The sequence below is a fragment of the Homalodisca vitripennis genome, unplaced genomic scaffold, assembly GCF_021130785.1.
Source record: "Homalodisca vitripennis isolate AUS2020 unplaced genomic scaffold, UT_GWSS_2.1 ScUCBcl_5770;HRSCAF=12660, whole genome shotgun sequence".
Taxonomy (NCBI): domain Eukaryota; kingdom Metazoa; phylum Arthropoda; class Insecta; order Hemiptera; family Cicadellidae; genus Homalodisca; species Homalodisca vitripennis.
The window spans coordinates 47,501-67,493 of NW_025781933.1; the positions used below are offsets into that span (position 1 = coordinate 47,501).

The following is a 19,993-nucleotide window of genomic DNA, read 5'->3' on the forward strand; positions in this document are numbered from 1 at the left end:
TAAAAAAACCCCAAAAATTTTTTTTAAAAAAATTTTTTTTTTTTTTAAAAACCGAACCCAAAATTTTTAAAAAATTTTTAATTTTTTAAATTTTTTTTTTTAAAAAAATTTCCTTTTTTAATTTTTTAAAATTTTTTTCCCAAAATTTTTTCCCGGGTTTTTTCCCCCTTTTTTTAAAAATTTTAAAAGGGGGAACCAAAAAAATTTAATTTTTAAAAAATTGGGGGGAAAAAAAAAATTTAAAAAAAACTTTTTTTTTTAAAAAAAAAAATTTTCCCTTTTTTTACCCAAAAAGTTTTCAAATTTTTAAAATTTTTCCCCCCTTTTTAAAAAAAAAAACTTTTAATAACCCTTTTGGGGTTTTTTTTTTAAATTTTTTTTTTTTGGGGGGTTTTTTTTTTAAAAAACTTTTTTTTAAAAAATTTTGGGGGTTTTTTTTTTTCCCCCTTTTTGGGGCTTTTTTTCCAAATTTTTTAATTTTCCCCGGGGGGGGAAAAAAAAAAAAATTTTTTTTTTTTTAAAAAAAAAGGGTTTTTTTTAGGGTTTTTTGGGGGGGCCCCCCCCCCCCCCCCCCCCCGGGAAAAAAAACCCTTTTTTTTTTATTTTTTTAAACCCCGGGGGGTTTTTTTTTTTAAAAAAATTTTTAAAAAATTTAAATTGGTTTTTTAAATTTTTAAAAAAAAAAAAACAAAAAAAAAAAAACCCCCTTTTTTTTTTTTAAAAATTTTTTTTGGGGGAAAAAAAAAAAAATTTTTTTTTTAAAAATTTTTTTAAAAAAAAAAATTTCCCTTTTTTAAAAATTTTTTTTTTTTTATTTTGGGGTTTAAAAAATTTTTTTTTAAAAATTTTTAAAATTTTTTTCCTTTTTTAAAAAAAAATTTTTTTTTAAAAAAAAAAAAATTTTTTTTTCCCTTTTTGGGGGGGGGTTTTTAAAGGGTTTTTTTTTTTTTTTTTTTTAATTAAATTTAAATTTTTTTTATTTTTTTTTTTAAAAAGGGTTTTTTTTTTTTGATTTAAAAAAAAAATTTTTTTTTTGGGGAAAAAATTTTTTAAAAAAAGGGAAATTTTTTGAAATTTTTTTTTCCCTTTTTTTTTTTAAAAAAAATCTTCCCAAAAAAATTTTTTTTTTAAAAAAGGTTTCCCCCCCCCCCAAAAAAAAAAAGAAAAGGGAAAGGGTTTTTTTTGGGGGGGGGCCCTTTTAAAAGGGGGGGTTTTTTGGGGTTTTTTCCCGGGGGTTTTTTTTTTGGGGGGGGGGGGGTTTTTTTGGGTTAAAAATTTTGGGGGGAAAAAAAAAATTTTGGAATTAAATTTTTTCAAAAAAAGGGGGGGAAAAAAAAAAAAGGGGGTTTTTTTTTTAAAAAGGGGGTTTTTTTAAAAAAAATTTTTAAAAATTTTTTTTTGGGTTTTTCCCCGGGCCCCCAAAAAAGGCCCCCCCCGGGGGAAAAATGGTTTTTTGGGGGGGAAAATTTTTTTTTTAATTTTTTTTTTTTAAATTTTTTTAAAAAAAAAAATTTAAAGGGGTTGGGAAAAAAAATTTGGGGGAAAAAAAAAAAAAAAAAGGGGGGGGGTTTTTTTTGGGTTTAAATTTTTTTTTTTGGGCCCTTTTTTTTTTAAAAAAAAACCCCTTTTTGGGGGCCCCAAAAAAAAAAAAACCCCAAAAACCCCCCCTTTTTTAAAAAAGGGGGAAAAAAAAGGGGGGAAATTTTCTTTTTTAAAGGGGGTTTTTTTTTTTTAAAAAAATTTTTTTTTTAAAAGGGGCCCCTTTTTTTAAAAATTTTAAAAATTTTTTCCCCCCCCTTTAAAAAAATTTAAAATTTTTTTTTTCCCCCCCCCAAAAGGCCTTTTAAAAATTTTAAAAAAAAAAAAAACCCCCCCTTTTTTTTTTAAAAAAATTTTTTTCCCCCCAAAAACCCTTTTTTTTAATTGGAAAAAATTTTTTTAAAATTTTCAAAAAATTTAAAAATTTTTTTAATTTTTTGGGGGAAAAAAATTTTTTAAAAAAAAAAAAATAAAAAAAGGGGGGGTTTTAAAAAAAAAAATTTTTTAATTTTTCGGGAAAAAAAAAAAATTTAATTTTTTTAAAAAAAAAAAACCCTTTAAAAAGGGGGTTAAAAAAAAAAAAAAAAGGGGGGAAAAAAAAAAAAGCGGGGAAAAAAAAAAATTTTTAATTTTTTCCTTTTTTTTTTAAAAGGGGAAAAAAAAAAAACCCCTTTAAAAAAATTTTTTTTTACCCCTTTTAAAAAAATTTTTTTTAATTTTTTTAAAAAAAAAACGGGAGGAAAAATTTTTTTAACCCTTTTTCCCAAAAAAATTTTTTTTTTTTTTTTTTTAAAAAAAAAAATTCCGGGGGGGGGTTTTTTTAAAAAAAGGGGGGGTTTTAAAAAAAAAGGGGTTTCCCCCCCTTCCCTTTTTTTTTGGGGAAAAAAATTTTTTAAAAAAGGTTCCCGGGGGAAAAGGGGGGGGCCCTTTTTTTTGGGGCCCCCCCCCGGGGGAAAAATTTTTTGGCCCCCCCCCAAAAAAAAACCAAAAACCTTTTTTTTTTAAAAATTTTTTGGGAAAAATTTTTTTTAAGGTTTAAATTTTTATTTTTTTTTAAAAAAAAATTTTTTTTTTAAAAAAAACCGGGGAAAAATTTTTAATTTTGAAAATTTTAAAAAATTTTTTAAAAAAAAAAAATTTTTTTTCCTTTAAAAAAAAAAAAAAATAAAAATTTTTAAAAAAAAAAAAAAAATTTTGGGGGTTTTTTAAAAAAAAAAAAAAAATTTTTTTAAAAAAAATTTTTTTAATTTAAAAAAAAAATTTTTTTTTTTAAAAAAAAATTTAAAAAAATTTTTTTTAAAATTTTTTTTTAAACATTTTTTTTTGGGTTTTTTTTTAAAACCCCCTTTTCCCCAAAAATTTTTTTTTAAGTTTCCCCTTTTTTAAAAAAAAAATTTTTTAAAAAAATTTTTTAAAAAAATTTTTTTTTTTATTTAAATTTTTTTAAAAAAAATAAAAAGGGGGTTTTTAAAAAAATTTTTTTTTGGGAAAAAAATTTTTTAAAAAAAAAAAAATTTAATTTTTTAAAAAAAAATTTTGTTTTTTTTTTAAAAAAAACCCCCCCCCTTTTTTTTAAACAATTTTTTAAAAAAAAAATTTTTTTTGGGGGGTTTTTTTTTTTTTAAAAAAAAAAATTTTTTAAAAAAAATTTTTTAAAAAATTAAAAAAAAAAAAAAAAAAAAATTTTTAAAAAAAAAATTAAATTAAAAAAAAAAAAAATTTTTTAAAAATTTTTTTTTTTTAAAAAAATTTTAAAAAAAAAAATTTTTTTTTTTTAAAAAAAAATTTTTTTTTTTTTTAAAAAAATTTGGAAAATTTTTTAAAAAAAAATTTTTTTTTTTTTGGGGGGGGTTTAAAAATTTTTTTAAAAGGGAAAAATTTCTTTCCCCCCCCCCCTCCCTTTTCCCTTTTAAAAATTTTTTTTTTTTTTTCCCAAAAACCCCCAAAAAAAAAATTTTTTAAATTTAAAAAACCCCAAAATTTTTTTAAAATTTTAAAATTGGGAAAAAAACCCCCTTAAAATTTTTTAAATTAAACCTTTTTAAAAAAAAAAATTTTTTTGGGGAAAAAAGGTTAAAAACCTTTTTTTTTTTTTTAAAATTTTTTTTTACCAAACCCCCTTTTTTTCCCAAAAATTTTTGCAAAAATTTTTTAAAAAAAATTTTTTTAAAAGGTTTTTAAATTTTTTTTTTTTTTAAAAAACCTTTTTAAATTTAATTTTTAAAAAATTTTTTGGGGGTTTTTTTTGGGTTTTTTTTTTCCCCTTTTTTTTTTTTAAAAAAAATTTTTTTAAAAAAATTTTTTTAAAATTTTTTAAAATTTTTTTTTTAAAAAAAACCAAAACCCAAATTTTAAAGATTTTTGGGCCCCCTTTTTTTAAAAAAAAAAAAAATTTTTGGGGGAAAAATTTTTAAAAAAATTTTTTCCAAAAAATTTTTTTTTTAAAAAAATTTAAAAATTTTTAAAAAAAATTTTTTTTTTTTTTTTGGTTTAATTTAAAAAATTTTTTTTTAAAATTAAAAAAAAGAAAAAAAACCCCCCAAAATTTTTAAAATTTTTTAAAAAAAAAAAAAATTTTTTTTTCCAAAAAAATTTTTTTCAAAAATTTTTAAAATTTTCCCAAAAAATTTAAAAAAAAAAAGGGGGGGGAAAAAAGGAATTTTAAAAATTTTTTTTTTTTGGGGGAGGGAAAACCCAAAAGGAAGGGGGGGGTTAAAAGGGGAAAAAAAAACCCCCCAAAAAACCCTTTCCCCCCAAAAAGGGAAAAAAAAGGGGGAAAAAAAAAAAATTTTTTTTTTTAAAATTTTTTAAAAAAAAAGGGTTTTAAAATTTTTTTTTTTGGTTTTTTTTTTTTTTTTTTTAAAAAAAAATTTTTTTTTAAAATTTTTTTTTTTTTTGGTTTTTTTTTAAATTTTGGGTTTTTTTAAATTTTTAAAAAATTTTCTTTTTTTTTGGGGGGGGGGGGGGAAAAAATTTTTTTTTTTTTTTTTTTTTTTTGGGGGGGGTTTTTTTTTTAAAAAAAAAATTTTAAAAAAAAAAATTTTTTTTTTTTAAAAAATTTTTAAAAAAATTTTTTTTAAAAAAAACCCCCCTTAAAAAAAAACCCCAAAAAAAAGAAAAATTTTTTTAAAAAAAAATTTTTTTTTTTTTTAAAAAAAAGGGGGTTTTTTTAAAAAAAAAAAAAATTTTTTTTTTCCCTTTAAAAAATTTAAGGGGGAAAAAAAAAGGGTTTAAAAAAAAAAATTTTTTTTAAAACCCAAATTTTTTTAGGGGAAAAAATTTTTTTAGGCCCCCAAAAACCCTTTTTTTTTTTTTAAAAATTTAAATTTTTTTTTTTTCCCCAAAAAAATTTTTTTTTTTTTTGGGTTTTTTTTTTTTTTTAAAAAAAAAAATTTTAAAAATTTTTGGGAAAAAACCCCCCCTTTAAAATTTTTTGGGGGGGTTTTTTAAAAAAAAAAAATTTTAAAAAATTTTTTAAAAAATTTTTTTTTTTTTTAAAAAAAAAATTGGGTTTCCCTTAAAACCAAAAAAAAAAAAATAAACAAAATTTTTTTAAAAATTTAATTTTTAAAAAAAAAAAAGGGGGGAAAATTTAAAAAAAATTTTCCCTTTTTTCCCCCCCTTTTTTTAAATTTTTTAAAAAAAAATTTTTAAAGATTTTTTTTAAAAAATTTTTTTTAAAAAAAAAAAAATTTAAAAATTTTTTTAAAAAAGGAATTTTTTTGGGGTTTTTTTTTTTTTTTTAAGGGGGGGTTTTTTTTTCAAAAAATTTTAAAAAAAAATTTCCCTTTTTTTTTTTTCATTTAAAATTTTAAAAAAATTTTTTTAAATTTTTTTGGGGGGGCCCTTTTTTTTTTGTTTTTAAAAATTTTTAAAAAATTTTTTTAAAAAAGAAAAAAAAAAAATTTTTTTTTTTAAAAAAAAAAAATTTTTTTTTTTTTTTAAAATTTTTTTTTTTTTTTAAAAAATTTTTTTTTTTTTTTTTTTAAAAAAAAAAAACCCCTTTTTTTTGGGACCAAAATTTTTAAAAAAAATTTTTTTTAAATTTTTTTTTTTTTAAAAAATTTTTTAAAACCTTTTTTAAAAAAAATAAAAAAAATTTTTTTTTAAACTTAAAAAAAGGGGGTTTTTTTTTTTTTAAAAAAAAAAAAAAAAAACCCCCCAAAAAAAAAAATTTTTTTTTTAAAAAAAAAATTTTTTTTAAATTTTTTTAAAAAAACCCCGGTTTTTTTTCCCAAAATTAACCCCGGGTTTAAAATTTAAAAAAATTTTTTTTTTTGGGGGGGGTTTTTTTTTTAAAAAAAGGGGGTCAAAATTTTTTAAAAATTGGGAAAAAAGGGGGGGGGGAAAATTTTTTTTAAAAATTTTAAAATTTTTTTAAAAAATTTAAAAAAATTTTTTTTTAAAAAAATTTTTTTAAAAATTTTAAAATTTTTAAAAAAAAAAAAAATTATTTGGGGAAGGGGGAAAATTTTTTTTTTTTTTTTAAAAAAAAATTTAAAAAAAAAAAAAATTTTAAAAAAAACCTTTTTGCTTATTTTTTTTAATTTTTTTGGGAAAAAAAAAAAAAATTTTTTTTTTTTAAAACTTTTTGCCCTTAAAAAAGGGGTTTTTAAAAAAAATTTTTTTTTTTTGGGGTTTTCCCCTTTTTTTTTTAAATTTTTTATTTTTTTTTAAAATTTTTTTTAAAAAAAAAAAAAACTTAATTTTTTTTAAAAAGGGGGGGAAATTTTTTTTTCCAAAATTTTTTTAAAAGGGCCCCCAAAATTTAAAAAAATTTTTTTTTTTTTTTTTTAAAAAAATTTTTTTTTTCAATTTTTGGGGGGGGGTTTTTTTTTTTTCCCCCCCAAAAATGAAAAGGTTTTGGGGGAATTTTTTTGGGGAAAAAAAAGGGAAAAAATTAAAAAACCCCTTTTTTTCCCCAAAAAATTTTTTTTTTTTTTTTTTTTAAAAAAAAAAAAAAAGTAAAAGAAAAATTTTTTTTTTTTAAAAAAAAAATTTTTAAAAAGGAAAAATTTTTTAAAAAAGGGGGGGGCGGGGGTTTTTTAAAAAATTTTTTAGGGGGGTTTCGGGGGGGAAAAAAGGGGGGGTTAAAAAACCGGTTTTTTCCTTTTGGGGGGGGGAAAAAAAAACCTTTTTTTTGGGGGGAAAATTTTTTAAAGGGGCCCCCCCTTGGGGGTTTTTGGGGGGGTTTTAAAAAAAATTTTTTTTTTAAAAAGGGGGGGTTTTTTTAAAAAAAATTTTTTTTTTTTGGGGGGTTTTTTCCCCTTTTAAATTTTTTCAAAGGGGGGGAAAAATTTTTTTTGGCAAAAAACCCTTTTAAAAAAAAAAAAAACCAAAAATTTTGAATTTAAAATTTTTTGGGAAAATTTTTTTTTTTTAAAAAAATTTTTTATTTTAAAAAAAAAAAAAAATTAAATTTTTTTTTTTTTGGGGGGGGGTTTTTAAAAGAAAACCCCCTTTTTGGGGGGGGGAAAAAAAAAAAAAAATTTTTTTAAAAAAAAAAAAGGGAAAAAAAAATTTTTTTTTTTTAATAAAAAAAAAAATTTAAGGGGGTTTTTTTTAAAAAATTTTTTTTAAAACCCGGGGGGGAAAATTTTCCCAAAAAAATTATTGGGGGTTTTTTTTTTTTTCCCCATTTTTTAAAAAAAAAAAAAAATTTTTTTTTTAAAATTTTTTTTTTTTTGGGGGGGAAAAAAAAGGGGTTTTTGGGGGGGTTTTTTTTTTCCCCTTTTAAAGGTTTGGGGAAAAAAAAAAAAATTTTTTTTTTTTTAAAAAAAAAAATTTTTAATTTTTTTTAAAAAAAATTTTAAAAAAAAAAATTTTTTTTTTTTAAAAGGTTTTAAAATTTTAAATTTTTTTTTCCCCTTTTTTTTTAAATTTAAAAATCAAAAATTTAAAAATTTTTTTTTTTTTTTTAAAAAATTTTTTTTGGTTTTTTTTGGGGGGAAAAATTTTAAAAATTTTGGACCCCAAATTAAATTTTAAAAAAAAAAAAAAAAGGGGGAAAAAAAAAAGGGGGAAAAAAAAAAATGGGGTTTTTTTTAAAATATTGGGAGTGCCGCTAGCCCAAATTATTTGTTCTTTTTGTAGCTACTGGTACTGTTTTCACAACTTCTCAAGTCATTTCCGATATCCTGGTTTCCGTTAATTGAAATTCCCATAGTCAAAGATTTACTGTAATACCAAAAAAATATTAAAACAATACTGCATTGTGTTAGTATCAGGTTTTAAGACCAGGTATTACCATTCAATATTTATTTATAAAAGTAACCATCAAATTCCATTTGTACACCAAAATGATTGTAAAAAAAATTAACCAGTATAGTTTACTAAATGCAAGATCAGTTAAACTCAGAGATGGAAAACTCAAAAAGTCTTCAAAGGTCTAATGAGAGTTAAAGCAGTGTTGCCAAATAAAAACAATCACAAAATGCATATTTTAAATACTAGTATCTTTTTTATTGGTAGTAAAACCAAACCAGCGGTTCCACGTAAGGGAACTGATAATAAATGTCTCTCCTCCATCTAAAAGCCCCAGTAATAAGAAAACTTCTCCAATGATGTAATTATTGGATGTCTTGTACATATTTATTGACACAGTACCTATTAATTGTAACAAGATAGAAAAAACATCTTTACTCTAATAATTTTATTATAAGTAACGGAAGTAAGGCAAAGAGCTTAGTTATGAAGTGAGTCAGTTGTCTGCAGTTTTGGTATAGATTTTGAAATAAAACTTGCAATAATACTTTATTGCTTTTAATTGAATAAATTAATATTTAGTTTATTAATTTTTGATAAATTAAATTAATTATATTTATTAATTATAGAAATAGTTTAAATGATTAAACATTTAAATTCATGTATACGTTTTCTTCAAAATTATTCTTACTGTATATAATCACAAACTAAAAACCGTATTTCTGTTCAGTTAATTATTTGATGTGCATTATACTATACCACCACCTAACGTTATGAAACCGCACATCCCCGTTTGCACACCCAAAGTAGACAATTAGGAAGTGAGCCCCCCATGGTGGCGAATGGGATGGCAGATCAGAAATAAACCTACAAGGAAAAAAAAACACTGTGGATAGCGTGCTCAGATTCATTTACTAATCTTACTTTAGATACTCACCACCAACACAGAGTAGGAAAAAAAACTTCTTTAACCAAGATAAGAACCTCTCTATCGAAATAACAAAATTGGCCAGACAATAAAAAAAAAATCATTACTACAGCTAACCCAAAATTTGTCGTGTATGTCTCAGGTGCACTTGGATAAATAACAAATTATGAACAGCCATAATTTAAAACAATAACTGCCAATTCCACCCGGTATTCTTCGGCTAAGGGCGGACTCCTAATAAAACCTAGAAATAAGACTAAATAGCACTTAAACTAAACTTAAAAACTAAATAACAAAATATAAACTATAATAACTGGCAACAATAACAAATAAATAAATAACAAATAGCAAGGTATCACAGATTTTGACTAGTGGTGTTCTGCTCATCATGGAGGCCAGCTTTCCAGCAGAGCAGGAAAACCCTGAAAACCCATGATGAGAGAGCAGCAGGAGGCAAGAGCTCCTCTCCTGGACCTCGTCAGTTTGAAAAAAGCAACTTAAGCCAGCATGTTAGTGGGAAAAATAAAAAAGAAATAACATTAAAACTTGAAAAGGTAAAAATTTTTCACAATTACTTCCTCTAACATGCAAGAATTTAGAATTTCCTTGCCACACTGAAGAGGATGTGCAGAGCGCTTTCAAACAGCACAGTCAGTGCCTTCTGGAGCCACAACAAACAACACTTACAATATTATATAAATACACAACATGAGCCGGGGAGAACTGAGCTCAAGTCAGAACCGGCTCAGTTATTTCAATTTAAATATAAAGAGTTTTTGATTTTAGGTGGTCCCATGGGGATTTAGAGCCCTACTGAACAGAATACGGACAGAATACAACAACCCTCCAGTGTTTGTCTTTGAGAACGGCTACAGCTCAGATGGTGCTCTCAATGATGTTGACAGAATACAGTATTTTCATGTGAGTTTAGAGATATAATGAATTAGTTGAGATATAATGAATTATTACGGATTAAACCACAGTGACTCCATGGAAATTTAGAGCAATGCTGAAAAGAATACTTCTTCAAAATGGGTCTCCACAGCAAAGCTGAAATATCTTATGATTTTAATTGTGATAGTAATTTTTAATGTGGTGTGGATTTGAAAAATTAGATGAGAGTAACATGTGTGTTCTTAAATTACCTACTATCAAATAAACTGGCCGGATTTGGCCAAATGTGTCATGCAGGTGTAGTTTGTGAATAATAAAGTGCATTTTTAATTTCTTTGAATGCCTCAACTCTTAGAAGCTCCTGTATAAAAAACACAGTATCATAGCTGCTCCTGTTCGCTTCAGTGCCAAGGGAAGAAAGAACGAGATTGGAAGAGGAACAGGGTCAATGGAAATGGATGCTTTCACTTTTGGTCTCTGACCCAAACTACTACGCTGAATTTAATATTTTTTTCTTCACATTTGATTCAGCATCCTAGTCAGTACAAGACTATGTTGCTAAAGTTGATTTGACTGTATATCCGCCTACCCACTTACCACGAACTTTTCAAAATTTAAATTACGTAATACTGATTTGTTACAAGTTTATTTACTTGTTATTAGAATAATTTGTTTGATTGTTCACTTTTTGTATAAACACATGTGTTACATCCTATACTCAAATTAAATGTTTTGTTGATCAAATACTTGATACTTTCTTTTCCGCAAGAGATTGACCCAAGTTGGGCTTATGCAGGTCAGACTGCCCTTGGGAAGGGGTCAGGAGTTTTAGGCCCAGGTTTTTTTGTGCAATAATCACCTATAACAATATTTGAACTTATAAAAGACTTTTTTAAACCAAAATCAAGAAGATTTGTTTTAGTACTATTTACAAACAAAGAATTCTCACTTAGCCACTGCAACAAAGAGCTCCCTTGGTTAAAAGTTGGGACCTCGAGCTTGGCTCGATTGCTATTAGAAATGACGAGGGAGGTATCATCTGCAAACAAAAATAAGTTAGAGTCATTGAGACTGATGAATGTCATTAACCCTCCATCGGGCGCTTAAAAATTAGAAACACCATCAGGCGCTCACGGAGGTTTCCTCCAGGTTAGTGAATAATGGATATTATAGTCGTTTAAAACTGTTTTTATTTGTTTAAATATTCATACTGATTTAATTACAATGTAATATATTCATTTTTAGAATTTAAATAAAAATTACTCTCTTATGTAATGAATTTTCCAAATAAGAATTTCTAAATTTAAAAAAAATATTATTGTATAGTAACAGCATGATTTATTTTAAGGAATAATGCAATTAATTGTAAAAATGTTTAACCTTCTGTAATAATATATGGAAATTAACTTAGTTTTTAACTTCTTACAAAAACAACTTACTTCAATTCTTGAGATATTATACAATTGTAATGTCAATTATTATTCTAAAATCAAAATTTATTCTTTACTAAAAATTTTTTAACACTATACAAAGTTTCAAAATATTTTCCTTCTGGTTCTTATAACGACAATGTTCACTCCATAAACAGTACTGAAATGTTCCCTAGCACATGAGTACTGTACTGACAAGTCTCTCGTCTTCATTCTCCATTTCACAAAATTCAAAATAAAATATATTGTAAAACTTAAAAAGAAACCATCACAGGTCACACATTTAGGCGCACACGGATTATTACTCCATAAAAACTAAACACTATAAGGCGCTCACAGAGATTTCGTCCAAGGACTACAAACACAACATCGGGCGCTCACGGAGGAATCGTCCAGTCTCGCACGGAAGTAGACCTCATACTGACAGATTTTGACAAAGATAAGTGGGAGGCTATTGTTTCGCTTCCCCGAAAGATGCTCGTGAAGTACACTGCAGGGCACGACTGCCAACATCAGAAAAGTAGTACTATTTTTAATAATAAAAAAATACACGGAGGAAAACTCCGTTTAGCGCCCGATGGAGGGTTAATAAATTGCAAAAACAACATAGGCCCAAGAATGGAACCTTGCGGCACTAATTTGAACTTTCCGTAGATCTTTTAGCCGGTACTGGAGGATGTGAATAGGTTAGGATATTACCTGATACCTCGTTACTGAGAAAGGGAGGCAGTTTTATGTGAATTCTTCATGAAATGTAATATTAATCACTGTAATATATTTATTTTTTACGATTTCATTTCTATGTGCCAAAATAACCTCTTCCGGCCATATCCACGTTTTTCAAGTTTTTATGAAATATGAGTTCGAATTATACAATTTATGGTTTATTTTTAAACTATGTTGGTAATTAATTGATTTCAGTGCAAAAATGAGGTTTGAGTTCGAGATAATTTTTATTTTCATGTTTAAAAAACTTCATTGTAAAAACTTGCAAAGCACGCACAGCTACTTTCAGCTATAGTTTAACCACTGAGTTTATGTTCATATCTTTAGTTGCTAAATTACTTAAAAATTGTGGAAATATTTATACAGACTTCTTAATAGTGAATATAAATGAATATATAAAAACACTAGTTTGGTATTCTTTTTAATGAACAAAATGTAATATTTATGTATTTATTTACAACATGTTGAAAGTGTGAAACAAGAGTTAAATCACAACAATGTGTTACAAATTAATAGTTAATTTACATTAGGAGCATTCATTTGTAATTGATTGTTTTATATAACATTCACATTTTCAGGGTGTGGTATGGTGGTGGCCAACAAATATTGGATAAGAGTAAATATAACTGTTAACATGCTTATGCAGTTTAAAGTCCAATTATAGAGAGTTTAATCAGATAGTGAATTCATAAATAGTGATAAAAATAATGTCAAAGTTTTTAGTATGTTTTCACAATTAGGATCCAAAGTGCTTTGAGTTTGCTATTGATATTTCAAATACCAGTTAGATATTTAGAATAATGTTCTTGTATCAAAATTAAATAAAGTTAATATTTGTGGATTAAATAAAAATTCAGTTTCTCATATTCAAATTACAATGTGGAAAAGATTCTCAAAATCGAATATTAATGATTGTATTATTTTATCATTAATATAATCACTAATTAATTTATCACTAATCGTCGGATCAAAGCTGAAGAGTTTAAAATGGTGATGTATTAAAAGAATTTGTATCTCATCAATAAGATGCCTTCAACCACAGTTGGTGTCTTGATGCTTCAAAGGGAATATTAAATTGGTGGTTTAGTAATACTAAATGTAAAAAGGTTTAAACTTTATTTTGAGTTGTGTCACTAACCCATCTTTGAGTTCTGTTACTTAAAGTTAATGTTTAAGGAGGTATTATTGTGATGAGACTACAAAGTAAAAAGGTTATTTCTGTCTTCACCTGCAATGGGACTGAGAATGACTTTTTTCAGGAAGTAGCAGGAAATAGTTCTGAATGAGTTATTGCAACAACAGAATAGTAAATTGGGTGGCACTTTATAGCCAAATCACTGGTTGCTTTTGTGATACAATATATTGTGAAAGGAAGGGGGCAGAACGTAGAATGTAGTAATTTTAATTAAATAGTGATTTAATTTTGAGCATAAATGGTTTTTAGAATTAGTGAGACAAGGTCTAAGTCACAACATGAGTCGTTAAATGAAAAATTCCAAAATAAATGGTCAAATAATTTAACAATATATTTAGTTGAGTCATATATACGTATATGGAATTATAAATGTATAGGTTAGTTATTTTCTAAAATGGAGATAAATTTATAATTCATATTTAATGCTATTAATTATTAAAATAAATTTAAAACATGAAATTTATGAAGCATTCCAAAGTAAGTGATCTTAAAATAGCAGTTTTTTATAGTCTTACTTCACAGAATGTGACACAGAAATAATGTTGAGTTCTGTATATAGACTAAATTTAAGTTGCTTTCTTTTAATTGTTAAGACATTATTCACACACAAAATATTGATACTTGTACTAACTAAATATAACTATTAACAAAGAAAGAACAACTATTACCATACCTAAATCTTTATACATAATCTGTTGTATCATATAATATTTCTTTCATAATATATCCATTCAAAATTTAATGGAAAAGTATATTTGAACCTATATTTCAGGATTATTTAGAACAAATGCTGAAAGCCCTTCATGAAGATGGATGCAACATAATTGGATACACAGTTTGGAGTATCATGGATAACTTTGAGTGGCTAGGAGGCTATTCGTGAGTTTACTGTTTAAATATCGTTTACTAAAAGTATACTTAAAAGTATTATATTGTTCACTGTAGTGAGGGTTTATTGATAAGGTCAACATCTTGCACTACTCAACAATCCAAGGTCTGTCCAATCTGAGCTGGCAAAAGTGTTTCATTTTCATCAGGTCAGAATGAGGATCTACAATAACTTTTATTAGTTTTCTATAAGTGCACTTGCTGTTGCCAATCAGATTGAGCTCCTAGTTCTTGAAACTCTAATCCACTTCTAACTTATTACACTTAATTTATCCCCAGATTCTCATTTCTTATAAAATCATAGTTTTCTACAAGTACACTTCTTGTTACCAAGCAGGTTGAGTTCCTAGCTCTTGAAACTCTCATTCACTTTTGACTTATTATATTTACTTTGTCTCACATTCACATTTCTCATAAAATAAGAGTCATGTCAGAGGATGTAGTATTTTACCGCTGGCTGACATCTCAACAACCCCATATTAAAATAATTGTGTATTTTCTAAATAAATATTTTCTTCTGTTTATTGTAACAAAAGGTTAACCCATCATGGCATGTTTTTCTTAAATAGTTCTAACTTTTCTATTTATGTTCAGTTTTTTATTGCAATAGGTATTTTTAAAGTAGTAAGTGGTTTTAAAAATATATAAATTATAAAATTATAATTCCAAGGCTGAATTTTCTGACAGTATCACTCCAGATTAGCTTCAACATTATTGCAATATTTTGTTGTATTAACAATATTTTGTACTGGAATAGAATACCTTAATTGGAATGTACCTGGAATGGAATATCTTTACAATAACTATACTGGAATAATTGATATTGAGGTGGCCTTCAAACAGGTAAAGGAAGCCCTAGATTTATCTGTCTGCACAGAAATTTTGTCTTTCAATGTAAAAACACTAATTTAAAAAGCAATAAAGCAAAAATGAGAAAGTTGTTGGGTAGGGAACAAACTTTGAGCAGTCAAAGAAACATTTAATCACTGGATGAATTTGTATAGTTCTACACAAAGAGAAGAAGTGTGGTTGTGCTTATTGCTTATTGACTACTCGCACTTGTCTCACATTTTATTGTGAACCAAAGAACCACCATATTGAGTGTTCAGCACATACTACAGTGGAACCTGGTTAATTCGAACTTCTATAATTCGAAATCTTCTTTAATTCGAATATTTATATTGGTCCCTTAGCATTTTCTATATAAGTAATGTAAAAAATATCGTGGTTAATTCGAAGTTTATTTTGGATAATTCGAACTTTTTATTCGAACCCGATGCCGATTTTAAAGTGGAAAATATTCTCGAAAAGACGCTGCACTCTCTCTATTCGCAAGGCACTTGCTTCAAGGCCATTGGACACAAATCTAGCCACCCTCCCGCCAGGCCGGCCGGCTCGGCTGTATGCTTCCGCACCTATTGTTTTGTAGACGTGACTCATCGCGACTGGCACAAAGCTCCGCTGCCTGCAAGGTCACTCCACCCCACCCACTCCACTCCCCGCCAGCTCTTTGTTTTGTAAATTGATTCAACCGTTAGTTTCACGTGGTTAGTCTATCTTGACAACTGTGCCGGTGTGTGAACTTTCTCGCTTGTTTACATACAGTGCTGTATGTCTTCCGTAATTTTACATATGATTTGTTAGTGTTTGACTCTTTGTTCGTTGAGCAAAATGTCGTCGCCTCGTAATCCTTCGAAACATACAAAACTTTGTCTTTGGCTCAAAAAATAGCGGCAATCAAAGAAGTAGAGAAGGGGGTTAAGAAAAAATCTGAGATTGCCAAGGACTTTGGAATTCCTCCTAACACATTGTCCACCTACTTAAAGAATAAAGAAAAAATTCTCGGGAGTGAAAGTGAGAAACATTAAAGACCGGAAAAGATTAAGGGAGCCAGAAAATCCAGATTTGGACAATTGTGTTTTAAAGTGGTTCAAACAAACTAGGGATAAGAAGATTCCAGTGAGTGGTCCTCTCATAAGAATCAAAGCTGAACAATTTGCTACTGAATTGGGGAAAAAAGATTTTAAGGCTAGTACAGGGTGGCTTGGACGGCTTCAAATATCGCAACAAAATTTCGTTCAAATCCATTTGTGGTGAAAGTGGAAGCGTTAATCAAACAAGAAGCCAACCAATGGAAAACAGATTTGGAGGAGATGATTCAGGATCGGGATGAAAGGGACATCTTCAATGTTGATGAAACGGGACTTTTTTTTAAATGCACCCCTGACAAAACACTCGCATTTAAAGAAGAAAAATGCCACGGAGGAAAACTGAGTAAAGAGAGAATTACTCTCCTGGTTGGTGCAAACATGGACGGATCAGAAAAGCTGCCTTTACTAATGATTGGCAAGTCGGCTAGTCCCCGTTTGTTTCAAGAACGTCAAATCAAAACCAGTGGAGTATGTGAACAGCGCAAGAGCTTGGATGACCAGTCACCTTTTTTGAGGAAATGGTTGTTGAACTTAGACAAAAAAGTTCATAAAAGAAAAACGAAAAGTTATTTTGTTTATAGACAACTGTACTGCGCACAACACGATTCCAGTAATGGAAAATGTTAAAGTAATTTTTTTCCCTGCCAATATGACTTCGGTTGTCCAGCCTTATGGACCAGGGGATCATAAAAAATCTAAAAAATTTTTACAGACGTTTATTGGTTGAGTACGTACTGACTGAAGATTGTGACGCCCTAAAAATCAAGTTAGACATTCTTCAAGCCTCTCGCATGTGCAAGAAAGCTTGGGACAAAGTAACACCCGAAACGATCAAACATTGCTTTTAAAAAAGCTGGTTTTGTAAAAAAGGAGGACGACGCCGAAAAAGCCAACGACATTATAGCGGAAGCGTTACCTTCAGTTGACGGCTGGGAGGACGTCATTACTGACCCTGCCATCTCTTTTGAGGATTTTGTCAACGTTGGATGAAGATGTTGCAGTATGTGGTGAGATAACAGACGCGGAGATCATCGCTGAAGTGCTCAACAATAAACAAGATGGCGACATGACATCGAGTGACGAAGACGGTGAGTCATCAGTTGGGGCGGAAATAAACGTTCCGAGTGCGGACGAAGCAGCACATCACATCATGGAACTTAGACGTTTTTTTTGAAAGTAAAAATGACGTAAGTGAGTCTATTTTCAATTCATTGGAATATGGTAGAATCTTTTGTCACTTCTGAAAGACTTAACGTTCGAAAACAATTGAAGATTTCCGACTTCTTTAGAAAAAAAAATTAAATAATATTGTACTTATCACCATTCAACTTATTTTCTTTTACTGATAAAACATATATACTGTAATTGTGTATTTTTTAGATAATTCATGATTCAATTTTGCACTGTTTTACCATACTTTGCTTAGTATAAATGCACATAAAAACATACATTTACAACCACTCATGTTATTTTCAATAAAGGTTTTCAGTAAAGATGTGAAGTGTCATTATTTTAAGCCTTTAATTCTTAACTTTTTTAATTCGAATTTTTGGATAATTCGAATTTTTTTATTAGTCCCTTGAGATTCGAATTATCCAAGTTCCACTGTATTTCAATGTACAGCCTTTAATAAGAACAGAGAGTCTATCCAGCAGTGTTACTTGCTGATGACTCTCGGATGACTCTTCAAATACCATTAGATAAATATTATAAAGCTAATGGACATTTGCCATCATTATATGTTATAAAAAATAAAACATAGTGTTTCGAGGACTGCAATCTGTTCTTTTGTCTAGGTGACAAAACCTATTACATATGGTTAAGCAATTAAAAATCAATGCATGGCAGTTCACCAAATCACTAAAGCAAAACTTTGACAATAAAACAAGTCGTACATTAAAACATATACCTGAGATTCATATCAGTTCCAACCCTAAAATGTAATGTTATATTTATAACATATAACATTCTTATATATGTAATATATAACAATGGCAAATGTCCGAAATTCAGTTATACTTTTGAATCATCCATTGTTAATAATAAATTTTAAACTTAAGCTGTTTAAATTTAAAAATTACTTATCTAATCAAAAATCATCTTAGGTTCTTAGGATTTCCATCCTTCATAATGTAATGTTCTGTTTTTTTAACCCGTAAACTATAGTTTTACTCATATCAGACTCACAATAGGCCTTTGTTAAAATTTCTTACATTGTTACATTTTATTTCTTTTTTTCACACAAACTTTAATACAAATCCTTTGATCAATCTTTTTTAAAAAACAAGAATTGTTGATTTCATAAAACTTACCTAACTTTAGCAGCTGCCAGTGAACAAGTAAGCAGTGAATACAGCTGGATATAATAAAATTTCTTCAGAAGAATGAGTACCGACATAATAAAATAAATCTTGACAATCAGACTCTAAACCCACAAAACTTATATAAACCAGGTTTTTGTTCCTCTTTCCTCACATCCCCTGAAAAATGTTACGGTGTTACAGAGGTCTAGTTCTGTAACTGTTCACGCTGATGCAAATATTTAATGTAAGTAATATTTTATGTTCCAGAGAAAGGTTTGGAATCCACAGTGTAGATTTTAATGATCCAAAACGACCAAGACAGAAAAGACAATCTGCTGAGTACTTCAGAAAACTAATGCAGACAAGGCAACTACCCAATGTCTGAGAGTGGAATAAAATGAAAGATTAAATAGTAAGTTAGTGTAATGCAATAGTTTACAGTTCACGGAATTAGTCCCCTCAACAATTAAATTATGATGTTAGTTAATGTTATTCATTACTTTAACAACAGTATCTAGAACTGACCTATATACACACTATAAGTGTAGAATTTAAGAAAGTTGTATGGTTTAGATTATAAATATGAATAAGTTATGACTGTTTTGGAATGCAAATTGTGTAAGGAATCATACAAAAATATGTGTGAAAGCTTTTATATCTAGCAGATGATAATATAAGAATAACCTTTGATAAACAAGGTTTTTATGCCTTTTGAGAAAACATTCATATATGAATAATGAATTTTTACCATAACATTTATTTTGCAAATGTAACTAAAAACTACTAATTACATTATTTAATTGCATGCTTTGGATCAGCAATTTGTGACATGTTTATAGTGTGGCTCAATCCAGGCTGAAAACTTATTAGTAAACTGCACATTATTGGTTGATCTTTATATTTGGTATGCACCTGCTTCTCCTGGCAACAACAAAGCCAACATGGTGTTCCTCATGCACAATCTTTAATGTCAGCTCAGGATAGTTCTCACCAAAAACGTTGTATTCAATACTTAGCAATGTGTTTATGATAGTCATGTACATGTATATTTTGTACAACAGAAATTAGACGTAAAATTCTGGCCAACAACATGGGTTTTAGATGTAAAATTCTAGATGGTATTTGTCAGCATATAAAAATTTTATTTATTATTCAGTGATGATTAGTTATAGTAAGGAATTAAATTCCCTTATATGAAAACTATTAAGGCAGAAAATTACTCTATGTAGAGATTATATGATACTATGAACATTTATATAAAGTGTTTACCAATATCTTTATATCATAATATATGTATGCATTATATACGTTATAAATTGAATAAATATTATTTTCTGACAAATACGATAGATTTTTTTCAAATCAAACCCATAATCTCCTAAACAAGTAATTAAAAAAATCACTATTTTAAAAATTGGTCTGTCATTATAAGGGAAAAGTTTTATCTTTCCAAGAAAACGTACCATAGATTGGACATTCTTATAATTGCCAGCTGTGTATTATCAATGTATGCATGAGGCGAAGATGTGACACACAAGTTGCCGCCAAATCTGGTGAATGAGTATCATTTAGAACGTAAACAGCATTTGGAATGGACATTCTTATAATTGCCAGAAGATACTATGTATTATCAATGTATCCATGAAAGTAAGTTATGAAACACAAGGTGCCGTCAAATTTGGTGAATGAGTATCATTTAGAACGTAAAGAGCATTTTGAATGGACATTCTTATAATTGCCAGAAGATAATGTATTATCAATGTATCCATGAAAGTAAGTTGTGAAACACAAGGTGCCGTCAAATTTGGTGAATGAGTATCATCTAGAATTAGAATGTAAGGAATGTTTGAATTGGACATGGAACATGATCTTAATATTAATGTTACTATAAATCCCCTTTTAAGCGAATTATGGTATATATATATTTTATTATTATTATTTTATTATATATATAT

At 27.0% G+C, this 19,993-nt stretch overlaps 1 protein-coding gene across 1 annotated transcript in view; it reads left to right on the forward strand.

Annotated features, from left to right (window-relative positions):
* The window catches only part of LOC124373520 (lactase-phlorizin hydrolase-like), a gene marked incomplete at its 5' end in the record, with an annotated part of 61,590 nt that extends 42,210 nt beyond the window's left edge, over nt 1-19,380 (forward strand). Inside the window, 4 exons of the mRNA XM_046831881.1 lie at nt 9,044-9,180; nt 9,458-9,592; nt 13,689-13,795; nt 18,306-19,380. Of these exons, the coding sequence (XP_046687837.1) occupies nt 9,044-9,180; nt 9,458-9,592; nt 13,689-13,795; nt 18,306-18,423 (497 nt within the window). The remainder of the gene's footprint in view (nt 1-9,043; nt 9,181-9,457; nt 9,593-13,688; nt 13,796-18,305) is intronic.
* Between the last annotated feature and the right edge of the window lie 613 nt (nt 19,381-19,993).